The 14,876-nt window shown below is 49.0% G+C and overlaps 1 protein-coding gene across 1 annotated transcript in view; it reads left to right on the forward strand.

The window, feature by feature from the left end:
• The first annotated feature begins 4,563 nt into the window (after positions 1-4,563).
• The window catches only part of LOC120936628 (macrophage migration inhibitory factor-like), a 32,583-nt gene continuing 22,270 nt past the window's right edge, over positions 4,564-14,876 (forward strand). Inside the window, exon 1 of the mRNA XM_040349117.1 lies at positions 4,564-4,741. Coding sequence (XP_040205051.1) covers positions 4,634-4,741 — 108 coding nt within the window. The 5' untranslated portion in view covers positions 4,564-4,633. The remainder of the gene's footprint in view (positions 4,742-14,876) is intronic.

Here is a 14,876-nt window from a genome sequence, read left to right on the forward strand (position 1 = left end):
TAATTGATGAGTGGAGTAGAGTAGTGAGCGAATGTCCAGTCAATAAATAAAGGTTTTCAAATGCTTTATTTTCGGCCCAATATAGCCAACATCAACATGGCGTAAGAAGGGAAGGTTGATGAAGCGATAGAGAACTTGCGGTATCAGGCCTGGATATGAACAGAGCAATCCTGCTCTCAGTAGCACAGTAGTAGTAGATACAGTTCGTTGCCACTCTAGACAGAGTGGGTGAAGTGCCTCCGGACAGACTTCTGCCACAAGCCTGGCAGCCGAAGTGTCACTTTATAATGCTGGGAGGAACAAAACCTCTGCCACAGGCCTGGCTCTAGGGCCTCTGCCACAGGCCTATTACTTGAACCAGCACTGGTGTAAGTCAGGGTTTGACAAATTTGCTTGGAATCTAGGAGCCAGCTAAAAAAGTTAGGAGCCAGAAAACGCACCCTGTCCCGACGAGCTTGCGCGCAGAAGCGAACACATACGTGAGCAGCGCCCGCATATGTAAACGGTGTTTAAACCACACATGTGAGGTATCGCCGCGATTGGTAGAGTGAGAGCAATAATTCTAGCTCCTCTGTAACTTAAAACATGCAACATGTAGATTTTTTTAAACGTCGCCTATGAAGATTTTAAAGGGTAAAAAAGTTTGTCGGCATTCCACAAGCGGACACAATTTTGAAGCGTGACATGTTGGGTATGAATTTACTCGGCGTAACATTATCTTTCATAATATTAAAAAAAATGGGGATAACTTTACTGTTGTCTTATTTTTTAATTAAAAAAAGTGTAATTTTTTCCCAAAAAAGTGCACTTGTAAGACCGCTGCGCAAATACGGCGTAACAGAAAGTATTGCAATGATCGCTATTTTATTCTCTAGGGTGTTAGGATAAAAAATATATATAATGTTTGGGGGTTCTAATTAGAGGGAAGAATATGGCAGTGAAAATAGTGTAAAATGACATTAGAATTGCTGTTTAACTTGTAATGCTTAACTTGTAATACCAACGGCCACCACCAGATGGCGCCAGCTCACATCTGGTGGTAATAACTTGTAATACCAACGGCTCACCACCAGATGGCACCAGCTCAAAAAAAAAAAAAATTTTTTATTTTTTTTTGCTCCCCTCACTTCCACCCTGCCTGAGGGCCATTTATAACTGGTCCGCGGGCCGCAAATGGCCCGCGGGCCGGTACTTTGAGACCACTGGCTTAAAGGCTCTAAACTGTACGGCTGGAAATCCGGGTACTAAATCCTGTGGCAGAGGATTCCGGAACTTTATTTCTACTTTCAAAGAAAGGTCTGTGGCAGAGACTGTATTCTTTCTGTCTGTGCATCATCCCAGCTGCTAGACCAGTGAGAGGGGCGTATCTGGGTGACTAACGCCCAAATCTAAACCAGCAGCTCCTTCGGGGTAGTGCTACACAAGGTTTGCCTCCTATCTGTATGCACTATTAGCCGGATTCACGTAGAGCGGCGCATCTTTAGACCGGCATAGCGCATCTCATATGCACTATGCCGACATAAATCAGTGAGGCAAGAACTGTATTCACAAAGCACTCGCTCCCAAACTTGCGCCAGCCTAACGTAAATTGGCCGGCGTAAGCCCGCCTAATTCAAAGTAGGAAGGTAGTGGGCGTGATCTATTATAATGAAGCGTGACCCCATGTAAATGAAGGGCCGAATGAATGGCGCATGCGCGCGCATGCTTGGAATCACATTGCATATACTCCCTAAGATACGATGACTCAATGCCTACGATGTGAACGTAACCTACGCCCAGCCCCATTCACGTACGACTTACGCAAACAACTAAAAATCCAACGGCTGTTCCGACGTCCATACCCTAACATGACTTACACCTGCTATTGTCTGGAATAACTTTACGCCGGACGTACGCCTTACGTAAACGGCGTAGATTACTGCAACGGGCGTAAGTACGTTCGTGAATCGGCGTATCTTGCTCATTTACATATTTGACGTGTAAATCAATGGAAGCGCCCCTTGCGGCCAGCGTAAATATGCGCCCAAGATACGACGGCGTAGGAGACTTACGTCGGTCGTATGTAGCCAAAATTCAGGCGTATCTTATTTGCTGAATAAGGCGCATAGATACGACGGCGCATCCGTGGACTTACGCGGCGTATCAGTATGTACGTCGGCGTAAGTCTTTCTGAATCCGGCTATAAGTCTTTAATTTTAAGCTTTTCAGACATCTCAAGTCTCCCGCAACTTGCGGGAGTCTCCCGCATTTGACGGCGGGCTCATGGACACCCGCGAGTGTGGCACGATCTCCCGGCTGAGCCTGCACTGTCACTCAGCCTGGAGCCACACGGCAGCCCAAGCTGCTGCTGCGGCCGTACCATTCACTTGGCGGGTGGCGGATCAGATCCCTAATCGATGCTTTCCCCTCATTCTCCAAATTGACTAGAGCGAGCTGAGGGAATAGCCAACCAGATCACATCTGACAAAAGCATCCCAGGGGGCGGGCCAGACGTCTGACATTCAGGTTTGCGGAAACAAAAGAGAAAGTGTGCCTGTGTTCTACATTCCACACAGTGCCTGTGAGCGGATTGTAGGTAGCGCTGCTGATGTAGTGCCCGCTCCCAGGCAGGGATGTCATCCAACATATGAGACTGGTGCCCATTGCTGTGTCCCCAGGCAGTGCTCAGGCTGTTTGTTATATTGGTGTATGATGGAAGGATCTCCACTCCTCTCAGGTCCTTAGATGGAAACAATGCTCCTTGTAGTGGGCTGCCCTGCAAGGGTTATCATAGACCATGTCCAAAGTCCGGCCCGGGGGCCAATTGCGGCCCACGTTTTGGTTTATTGGGGCCCCAATGGTAATTTGGATATATATCTCTTTTGTAGTCCCCAACAAATCCCTGAGTGCCATGCATTCAGAGGCTGCATTCATGGCAATGGTGAGGCTGCATTCATGGCAATGGTGAGGCTGTGTTCATGGCAATAGTGAGGCTGCATTCATGGCAATGGTGAGGCTGCGTTCATGGCAATAGTGAGGCTGCGTTCATGGCAATAGTGAGGCTGCATTCAGAGGCTATATTCATGGTACTTGTGAGGTTGTATTTATTGCAATGGTGAGGCTGCATTCATGGCAATGGTGAGGCTGCAATTATGTCAGTGGTGAGGCTGCATTCATGTCAGTGGTAAGGCTGAAGATGGGCACTGAATAGGCTGCATTGATGGGCACTGACCCTTATTTTGCTTCACAGTTCTTTATTTAAAATGTATTTTTTTCCTGAAACTTTCTTTTTAAAAGAAGGTGGGTGTTATAAGCCTGTGCGTGTTAAACACCGATAAATAAGGTATGTCCTAATAAAAGGCCCGAGCTCATCCTTACTTAGACTCTTCACCACACATAGCCACAAAGGCAAGATAATTCTTGTTGGGCAGTGTATTAGTTAGTTTGCATTTAATTTTAATGGTTCAAAGAATGTCAGGCAAAATGGTCGGTCCTCACCCATGTTCACTTCATCAAATCTGGCCCTCTTTGAAAAAAGCTTGGCCCCCCCGGTCATTGACCTACAACAAATAGCCTTATGCACTGGCTGCATTCCTTTTCTTTTTTTCCTGTGATAACTGAGCAGAGTAAACTATGTTACTCTGCTTTAGTTTATGAATGGAGAGGAGCCTCTGTCTCCTCTCCATTCATCTTCTGTGCTGAGAAAAGGACTGGGGAATCTGTGTCCTTAGTCCTTTCTCTGTCTCGAAGGGGAGATGTCAGGGGTCTGTTAAGACCCCTGATTACTCACTAAAGCCCCCAAAAATTAAAAAAAGTATAAAATAAAAAAACTACTGACACCACCCCCCCCCCCCACTCCCGTGCCTCAACCCCCCCCCCCCCAAAAAAAGAACAACGATAATTGTGATATTTTTTTTTTTATTATTGTAAAAAAATCAATACGTAAAAATAAAGAACTACTTACACCATCCACTGCTACATACCCCCTTCCCTAGAAACACTGTGAAAAAATATTGAAAAAGTGATTTAAAAAACAAAAATTAGGGGGGTATGCGGGCGCAGAGCGCCACCTCCCTGAAAAGAGTTTTTGCAGGTTGGGATGTCTGACTTTTGATACTTGAATAAAGAATTGGCCTTTCCAGTGTAGTGTGGGGCCGTCTTATCTTCATATATCTTGCATCTCGGAGGTGAGCGCCTCTATTTGGGGACAGTATATAAGGTGGGGTGCTCTCTACCTGAAGCAATGTTTCCCTTGTGTGGGTTTATGTTACACGCATCTGGTAAGTTTTAAAAAAAAAAAAAAATCGAATTCAATTATTTTTTTATTTGGTCTGGGAGGATTTTATGCAAGCCTTGCATTTTCATACAAAAAGTGGCAACCCAACTTTCATAGCATATTCCTTTTATAGAGTTTTCTGTTTTCTCTGGAATGTTCTCATGGCTGTAGCCACTCTTATTGCCGAGAGATTAAATAACAAGAGAAGATGCACATGGCTGTTACCTGTGTATTGGAGTGTAATCACTGTCGGCTGTACTTGACCTTGACCACCAGGGGGGGCGGTAGGCGCGGACGGCCTGCTTGATAGGAAGGGGCTGGCTATCCCACGTGTTCTCTGCTCTCTGTACCTTGTCTGATCGGCTGTACGGAGACATCATGCCCACCTTCGAGCTTTTCACTAACGTGCCCAAGGATGCCATTCCTGAGGACCTGCTGTGTAGTCTGACCGAGCAGCTGGCCAAGGCCACGGGCAAGCCGGCAGAGGTGAGGTGTGATGAATAAATGAAGCTGGCTGGTACCCTGGTATGAGGGGGAGGGAAGAGGCCCATCGGTGTATAGGGCAGTAGATGGCAGAGCTGTGTGTACATGGGCACAGATTACTGTATAACCCCAACTCATCTGATGGGCCTCTATGGTGGTCATTCATGTTCAATAAATGATGGATTTCTTTTCAGATTGATCTCTTCTTACAAGAAAAATCGATCTATTATTATTATTTATATTCAGTTGGCATGCCTCACACAGGGACGTGGGTTTGGATCGATAGTTCAGATACGATCAGAAGTCAATGATCACACCTCTGTTTCCACCATGTAATCTTATTATTAATAGAAATACAACTGTACTCATAAATAAATGCACAAATCGATCATTTCCTCTTCTGGCCAATCAATGCAGTTTGATCAAATCCAATTAAAACTGAGTCTAAATTCATTCCATTTTTAGAGGACTCAAACGTTTGGATTAAATCAAAGATCATTTGTATATTAAAAAAAAAAATGGTGTGTATTGCCACCATAAGGCTTCTTTCACAATGATGGACCGATCAGGTCGGTCTGTCTGTTTTTCAGGCGGACCCAATCGTACCACCCATTATGCTATATGAGGGGGGTGGATGTCAGCAGACATGTATCCTCTGACACCTGCCTGGCATCAGATCCGACAAAATCTGCTGAAAACGGACAGATGGTGATACGTTCGCCATCTGTCCAGCAGGTCGGATCGGAAAAGAATTGGTCTGGCATTCTATGTGACCCCCTCATAGAGGAGAGCGGGATCTGTCCTTGTCTGCCCTGCATCGCGGAGCAGACAGGACCTGTCATTCGCCTGCTCAGTGGAGAGATCCCCCCCCCCCCTGCTGAGCAGGCAGATTCCGTTTGGACAGATCCCCCCAATGTGAAATGGGTCTTAAGCCTCGTACACACGATCGGATTTTCCTACAGGAATTGTGTGTTGACAGCCTGTTGGTGGAAAATCCGACTGTTTGTATGCTCCATCAGCCAATTGTCGGATTTTCTGCGGACAAATGTTGGATGGCAGGCTTTAGAAATTTCCATGGACAACGGTCTGTTGTCCATGGAAATTTCTAAAGCCTGATTTTCCGATCGTGTGCACACAAGTCCTTCAGGCTAAATCCCAAAGTACAAACACGCATGCTCACCAAACACAACATTAGCAGAAGGTGCCCAAAGGGTGGTGCTAATGAGCTGAAAAAACATGTGGTACGTCACTACATTCGTGTTTGTTGGCCAACAATTGTGTGCCGTTTGTATGCAAGACAAAATCCAGGCACACGCCCTTCGGACAAAAGTCTGAGGCTTTGTATGCAGAAAATCCGATCGTGTGTACGAGGCTTAAGGCTCGCCATACATGTTATACAATCGGTGTAAGGTTTACTTAAACAATTGGGCACCTGTGCCTAGTCTATCCAGTTATTCTGTATTCAATCAGGCAAGACTAAAAGATTGTGCAATCAGATTGTAATGTGTTTGTGGTGAGCTTACAGTGTATGGCCAATCGGTGATGACAGCCAGCAGGATGTTGGGTCATTGGGTGAGGAGACCCTGTGTTGCCTCCAATTATTCTCTGAATACAGCTGGCTATAAATGGATCAAAATGTGTCCGGTTCCTGCTGAACCAGGCAGGTTTCAATCTATCTATGGCTTCTCCTTTCCAAGAGGAGTTATGATTTAACTCTTATCGAATGGGAATGTTGGAAAATGTGTGTTGATTCAGAGCATGCAACCATTTCAGTATATTGTTGTACTGATTGCGGCGTTGTACTGATTGCGGAGTTGTACTGATTGCGGAGTTGTACTGATTGCGGAGTTGTACTGATTGCGGAGTTGTACTGATTGCGGAGTTGTACTGATTGCGGAGTTGTACTGATTGCGGAGCTGTCAAAATATAATTGCACAGAAAGTATTCCCTTATCCACCTCACATGTGTAGATGGAGGAAATATATTTAGGGTTGTTCCGATACCACTTTTTTTCAAGTACTCGCCAATACCGATTACCAATACATTTCATGTGACAGTGGCATATGTGTCAGTATTTTTTTTTTTTTTTTTTTTACAATGATTTCTTGGGGGGTGGGGAGTGGATGGTGTCAGTGTGGTTTTTTTTTTTTTTTTTTTTAATTTTTTACAATTAATATTTTTTTTATTTATTGTAATATTTTTTTTTTTAGCCTTGTTGGGGGCTTTGGTGAGATATCAGGGGTCTTAACAGACCTCTGACATCTCCCCTTTGAGACAGAGAAAGGGACTAAGGACACAGATTCCCCAGTCCCTTTCTCGGCTGCACTGAAAATGAATGGACAGGAGACAGGGGCTCCTCTCCATTCATAAACTGAAGCATCGTAAACACAGGTTACGATGTTTCAGTTATATGAATGGACAGAGTCAGTGATCACTGACTCTGTTCATTCAGAAGAGGTAGGAGCCGGGTTTAGCGGCTCCTACTGCCACTCTCCATCCTGGCAGAGGAGGATATGGAGGGGGACACAGAGCTCAAAGGGGGACATGGAAGGTGTCACCGAGCGCAGAGGGGGAGAGCAGCAGCACAGAGGGGGAGCGCAGAGGACAGCAGGAGCACAGAGGGGGGACACGGAGCGCGGAGGGGAGAACAGAATAATGGAGGAGGAGGACAGCAGCAGCACAGAGGGGGGGACACTGAGCGCGGAGGGGAGAACAGAATAATGGAGGAGGACAGCAGCAGCACGGAGGGGGGGGGGACACTGAGCGCGGAGGGGGGGGACACTGAGCGCGGAGGGGAGAACAGAATAATGGAGGACGGCAGCAGCACACAGGGGGGGGACACTGAGCGCGGAGGGGAGAACAGAATAATGGAGGAGGACAGCAGCAGCACGGAGGGGGGGGACACTGAGCGCGGAGGGGAGAACAGAATAATGGAGGAGGACAGCAGCAGCACGGAGGGGGGGGGACACTGAGCGCGGAGGGGAGAACAGAATAATGGAGGAGGACAGCAGCAGCACGGAGGGGGGGGGGACACTGAGCGCGGAGGGGAGAACAGAATAATGGAGGGGAGAACAGAATAATGGAGGAGGACAGCAGCAGCACGGAGGGGGGACACTGAGCGCGGAGGGGAGTACAGAATAATGGAGGAGGACAGCAGCAGCACGGAGGGGGGGGGGACACTGAGCGCGGAGGGGAGAACAGAATTATGGAGGAGGACAGCAGCAGCAGCATGGAGGGGGGGGGGACACTGAGCGCGGAGGGGAGAACAGAATAATGGAGGAGGACAGCAGCAGCACGGAGGGGGGGGGACACTGAGCGCGTAGGGGAGAACAGAATTATGGAGGAGGACAGCAGCAGCACGGAGGGGGGGGGACACTGAGCGCGGAGGGGAGAACAGAATAATGGAGGAGGACAGCAGCAGCACAGAGGGGGGGACACTGAGCGCGGAGGGGAGAACAGAATAATGGAGGAGGACAGCAGCAGCAGCACAGAGGGGGACACTGAGCGCGGAGGGGAGAACAGAATAATGGAGGAGGACAGCAGCAGCATGGAGGGGAGAACAGAATAATGGAGGAGGACAGCAGCAGCACGGAGGGGGGGGGGGACACTGAGCGCGGAGGGGAGAACAGAATAATGGAGGAGGACAGCAGCAGCACGGAGGGGGTACACTGAGCACGGAGGACAGCAGCAGCAGCACGGAGGGGGTACACTGAGCACGGAGGACAGCAGCAGCACGGAGGGGGGACACTGAGCACGGAGGACAGCAGCAGCACAGAGGGGGGACACTGAGCACGGAGGACAGCAGCAGCACGGAGGGGGGACACTGAGCACGGAGGACAGCAGCACGGAGGGGGGACACTGAGCGCGGAGGACAGCAGCAGCAGCACGGAGGGGGGACACTGAGCACGGAGGACAGCAGCACGGAGGGGGGACACTGAGCGCGGAGGGGAGAACAGAATAATGGAGGAGGACCGCAGCAGCACGGAGGGGGTACACTGAGCACGGAGGACAGCAGCAGCAGCACGGAGGGGGGACACTGAGCACGGAGGACAGCAGCAGCAGCACGGAGGGGGGACACTGAGCACGGAGGACAGCAGCACGGAGGGGGGACACTGAGCGCGGAGGGGAGAACAGAATAATGGAGGAGGACCGCAGCAGCACGGAGGGGGTACACTGAGCACGGAGGACAGCAGCAGCAGCAGCACGGAGGGGGGACACTGAGCACGGAGGACAGCAGCAGCAGCACGGAGGGGGGACACTGAGCACGGAGGACAGCAGCACGGAGGGGGGACACTGAGCGCGGAGGACAGCAGCAGCAGCACGGAGGGGGGACACTGAGCACGGAGGACAGCAGCACGGAGGGGGGACACTGAGCACGGAGGACAGCAGCACGGAGGGGGGACACTGAGCACGGAGGACAGCAGCAGCAGCACGGAGGGGGGACACTGAGCGCGGAGGACAGCAGCAGCAGCACGGAGGGGGGACACTGAGCGCGGAGGACAGCAGCAGCAGCACGGAGGGGGGACACTGAGCGCGGAGGACAGCAGCAGCAGCACGGAGGGGGGACACTGAGCGCGGAGGACAGCAGCACGGAGGGGGGACACTGAGCGCGGAGGACAGCAGCAGCAGCACGGAGGGGGGACACTGAGCGCGGAGGACAGCAGCAGCACGGAGGGGGGACACTGAGCGCGGAGGACAGCAGCACGGAGGGGGGACACTGAGCGCGGAGGACAGCAGCAGCAGCACGGAGGGGGGACACTGAGCACGGAGGACAGCAGCACGGAGGGGGGACACTGAGCGCGGAGGGGAGAACAGAATAATGGAGGAGGACAGCAGCAGCACGGAGGGGGTACACTGAGCACGGAGGACAGCAGCAGCAGCACGGAGGGGGGACACTGAGCACGGAGGACAGCAGCAGCAGCACGGAGGGGGGACACTGAGCACGGAGGACAGCAGCACGGAGGGGGGACACTGAGCGCGGAGGGGAGAACAGAATAATGGAGGAGGACCGCAGCAGCACGGAGGGGGTACACTGAGCACGGAGGACAGCAGCAGCAGCAGCACGGAGGGGGGACACTGAGCACGGAGGACAGCAGCAGCAGCACGGAGGGGGGACACTGAGCACGGAGGACAGCAGCACGGAGGGGGGACACTGAGCGCGGAGGACAGCAGCAGCAGCACGGAGGGGGGACACTGAGCACGGAGGACAGCAGCAGCAGCACGGAGGGGGGACACTGAGCACGGAGGACAGCAGCACGGAGGGGGGACACTGAGCACGGAGGACAGCAGCAGCAGCACGGAGGGGGGACACTGAGCGCGGAGGACAGCAGCAGCAGCACGGAGGGGGGACACTGAGCGCGGAGGACAGCAGCAGCAGCACGGAGGGGGGACACTGAGCGCGGAGGACAGCAGCAGCAGCACGGAGGGGGGACACTGAGCGCGGAGGACAGCAGCAGCAGCACGGAGGGGGGACACTGAGCGCGGAGGACAGCAGCAGCAGCACGGAGGGGGGACACTGAGCGCGGAGGACAGCAGCAGCAGCACGGAGGGGGGACACTGAGCGCGGAGGACAGCAGCAGCACGGAGGGGGGACACTGAGCGCGGAGGACAGCAGCACTACGGAGGGGGGAACTGGAGGAGGATACAGGGACAGTTGGGTATCAGGTGAAGCGTCGGAGCATTTTCCCAGAGTAAAAGTACATTAATATCTTATCTCTCTTCAAAGGTGGTGTCCTGTAGCTTTCTTCTGCTCCGTTCTTCTGTTATCAGCATGATAACTTCTGACAAGTTCTCCGTCACATATGATAAAAGCAGCCGGAGTTTTGTGTTGGGGAGGATGCTATAAATAGATTAGCAGAGAGCTGAATTTTTCAAGGAACAGATGTGAAAGTCTCTACTAGGGCAGCAACTAACGATTATTTTCATAATCGATTAGTTGGCCCATTTTTGTTTCGATTAATCGGATAATAGCCTTTAAAAAAAAAAAAAAATTGTTGTTGGGCAGATTACAAAACACAAATTGCCGCAAAAACACATTACACACTTTTCTGCAGCTTCTCCATTGAAGTATATTGAACAAAAAAAATAAAAATAGCGCCGTTTTGTGTTAAGTCCTTGCCCAAAAAAAATCATGGATGTGAACGTGTCCCTTAGGAAGACATGGAAATGAACCGTAGTGTGTTTCTGCAAAAAGCACCAAAAAACAGAGGTGTGATCCAGGCCTGAGATGTTTAGTAACATAATGGGGTTTAAAAAAAAAAATTACAAAAATAGCAAATAATCGCTACTGTAAGGGGTTCATTTTTTACTGTGGGAGTAATATTTACAGTAGCAATTTGCTTTTTTGTACTGTAAAGGCTAATTTTAGTTTGTTTTTTTAACGCCATTATGTTTCTGCCCGATTAATCGATTATGAAAATTGTAATCGATTAATTTCATAATCGATTAGTTTCGGCCCTAGTCTCTACCTATGTGCCTTTTCTCCAATCAGCTGTGTGTACAGACTTCACTGTAGTGCTAACCAGGAAAAGAAAATCTTCTAACATAATGTGCACTTTCTAAACGGTATATAAATCTGAAGACAGCAGATATGCATGTAAGACTTATGTAGGGAGATTTGTTCATCTCTGTGTATCATCTGAGGCTCTTCACTTCACGGTGTGTGAGGGTTTACATCCACTTTAAGTCAATAAGGTGACCTCATATTTAAAGCGGAACTTCACTCTCCCAATCAACATTGTCTATTTGTAATCCTTTTGCTGTTTACATTAGTAAATAGATAGGAAAGTATATCATTGTGTTTAAACTCTTTTTTTTTTTTTTTTTTTACATTTCTTTAGTTACTTCCTGGTTTCCAGGCCTAGGCAAATTATGACATCCCAGGAGTCTTCAGGAGGGGAGGAGGAGTTTTCTCAGCTAAGCACACCCTCCTGCCTACATACATGAGCTAAGGGAACATGATTCCCAGGAAGTAAATGCTACATGAATTATCTGCCCTTACTCAAGATGGCCACAGGCAGAAATGCTAGGGGGTGTTTTTCAAAGCGATTTTTTTCAACAAAATAAAGCATGGAGACATGCATGGGAGGTTGCTTTGAAAATTAAAAATAAATAAAATGGCATTTATTGGTTTGTGGTGTTCACATGAAGTGCAGTACTTTAACCCCTTCCTGCCCGTGCTATAGCCAAAAGACTGCTACAGCTCGGGCTCACAATGCCGGTAGGATGTTGTCCTGTGCCCGCACACCCCCTGTGATCACCGGCTGATCAAAGATTGGGGTAAAAGGCCAATCACAGCAGCCCTTTACCACATGATTAGCTGTCGGACAATGACGGCTGATCACAGAAGTAAACAGAAGCTGATTCTCTGCTATTTTTTTTTTGGTGACGATAAATAATGAAAGCTGATGACAGGCTTCTGTTAATGAGACCTTGGTCCCAATGTTGCCGACCAGTGCTGCTCATCAGTGCTGCCTATCAGCACCCATCAGTATGTTAATCAGTGCCACCTCATCAGAAAAAAAAATAGTTTTGCCTTTAGTTCTACTTTAAAATGGTTGTAAAGCCAATCACACAACTTGCACCTACAGGTAAGCCTAGATTAAGGCTTACCTGTATGTGCAAGAAATATCTCCTTAACCTACACGGTTAAGGAGATATTTTCTCCTTAACCGTTTTTGCGAATGCCATTATTCGGGTTAATGCCGTGTTTTCACGCATGCGCAGGGATCTGCCGGTCCCGTGCGCATGCGCAGGAGCGATGTCATCGGCGCTCCGGCCAATCACAATGGCGAAAACAGGAAGAAGCACCAGGGGATGTGGTGGCTGACGGGACCGAGGAGGACTTTGGTTGCTTCGATCTAAGGTAAGTGCCACATAATGAGCTAGCATGCTCTTGTGCAGACATGCTGGGTTCCTGGGATGTATTTCAAGGCTTCATTATGAATAGAGAGTACGTTGTATGAGCTGTAGATGTTTGGTGCCCGTTTCGTGAGATCTGTATATAGCAACGTGCAGAGAAGAGCCATGGATGTGGGACACTGATGGGACTGGTTGCCTGGGGGGGGATGGACAAGAGATGTAATGTAGACCGTAGCAGAGGGATTTCCAGACTTTGGAGCTGGCAGGATTACTGGAAATATTGATGTCAGCATATTCACACTGCCCTTGTCCCATTGGATCACTGTGAAAATGTGATGCTAGAATAAATCTGCACCTCTACTTTCTTCAGTTGTAATATCTGCAAGTTAATTGTCGGTATGTGCCACCAGGGAAACTCTTAGGCCTCGTACACACGATAGGATAGCCAGAGGAGCTGACTGATGGTCCGTCACGCCTACACACCATTGGTTAAATAACTCATCGTGTCAGAACGCGGTGACGTAAAACACGACGACGTGCTGAAAAAAACGAAGTTCAATGCTTCCAAGCATGCGTCCACTTGATTCTGAGCATGTGCAGGTTTTTAACCGATGCTTTTGCATACTAACGATCTGTTTTGACCTATCGGTTAGGCGTCCATCGGTTAAATTTTAAAGCAAGTTCCTATTTTTTTAACCAAAGGTTAAATAACCTGTGGGGCCCACACACGATCGGTTTGGACCGATGAAAACGGTCCTTCAGACCGTTGTCCTCTGGCTATCCTATCGTGTGTACGAGGCCTTTGAGGAACTTCACTCCCCCCTATATATTTAAAATACGTTTTTTTTCCCCCCCATAATCATACTTGCCTAGGTGGATGCAGTCTCTCTCTCCCTCTCCTCCACTGGAGAGTTCAGTGTACTGTTGCATCTCCTCCCTCCGGCTCCTATGTAGCTGAAAACTGTGGGCCAGATTCACAGTGGAGATACGACGGTGTATCTGCTGATACGCCGTCGTATCTCTGTTTCTATCTATACGACTGATTCATAGAATCAGTTACGCATAGATATCCATAAGATCCGACAGGTGTAATTGTTTTACACTGTCGGATCTTAGGATGCAATACCACGGCCGCCGCTGGGGGGAGTTCGCGTCGTAAACCAGCGTCGGGTATGCAAATTAGGAGTTACGGCGATTCACAACGGATTTTCGCGTTCGCTACGTCGCCGCTAGTCTAGTTTCCCGTCGCAAAGTTAGTCGTCGTTTTAGGTGCCCTAACTTTAGTCAGCAAGCGTATTGCTGTCTAAAGTATGGCCGTCGTTCCCGCGTCGAAATTTAAAAATCAACGTCGTTTGCGTAAGCCGTCCGGAATTACGCTACGCGCGCCGCCGTTTGAAAAAATGACGTCATGGTGTGCAATGCACGACGGGAGTTCGGAAACGGAGCATGCGGGGTAGGTCCGGCGCGGGAGCGCGCCTAATTTAAATGGCACACACTCATTTAAATTGGACCGCCTTGTGCCGGAGGCCGCCGGTGTAAGTTTTCATCGCAAGTGCTTGGTGAATCAGGCACTTGCGATGAAAAATTGCAGCGGTGTAACGTATCTACGATGCGTTACGCCGCCGCTCTTCTATGTGAATCTGGCCCAGAGATTTTGTGATCACAAAGATAAAAAGGTGTTGTATAATGTTTTTTTTATAACTTTACACACATTTTGCCTTTCATTTCAGTTTTAAACTGAATGGATTGTTTTACAAGGTGATTGTTTACAATCACTTGAATGCAGAGCAAGCACATGCCCTAGGCCTAGGGAATAAAATAATGGGTGTTGCAATTTGTCACATGGTTATTTGCACAGCGGTTTTTCAAATACAATTTTTAGGAAAAAATACACTTTAACCACTTGCTACCCGCCGGCTGTCAAATGACGGCTGGGCGGTGTGGCTCTTGTTCTGACTGGGCATCATATGATGTTCTCGGCCCTCTAGTTGGCGCGCAAATGCTGCATCACTCAGATACAGATGCGCGTGCCCAGCGGCCGCGATTGCCCGATAATCTGTGTGTGTGTGTGTGTAAACAAGACATTGGTGTCCCTGTATATCTGGATTTTTTGCTGACACTTGGTTTTTATTTCCTCCTATGATCATCTTTGTGTGGACTGTCTACCTATGAGCTTTTACATACCGTGTTTTTTTAATATATTTTACATTTCATTGTATATGCGCTGCACCATTTATTATATGAGGTTGTTATTGGGCTTCTGAATTTTTCCCCAGGT

This window comes from Rana temporaria, chromosome 1, assembly GCF_905171775.1.
Source record: "Rana temporaria chromosome 1, aRanTem1.1, whole genome shotgun sequence".
In the NCBI taxonomy this organism is placed as follows: Eukaryota; Metazoa; Chordata; class Amphibia; order Anura; family Ranidae; genus Rana; species Rana temporaria.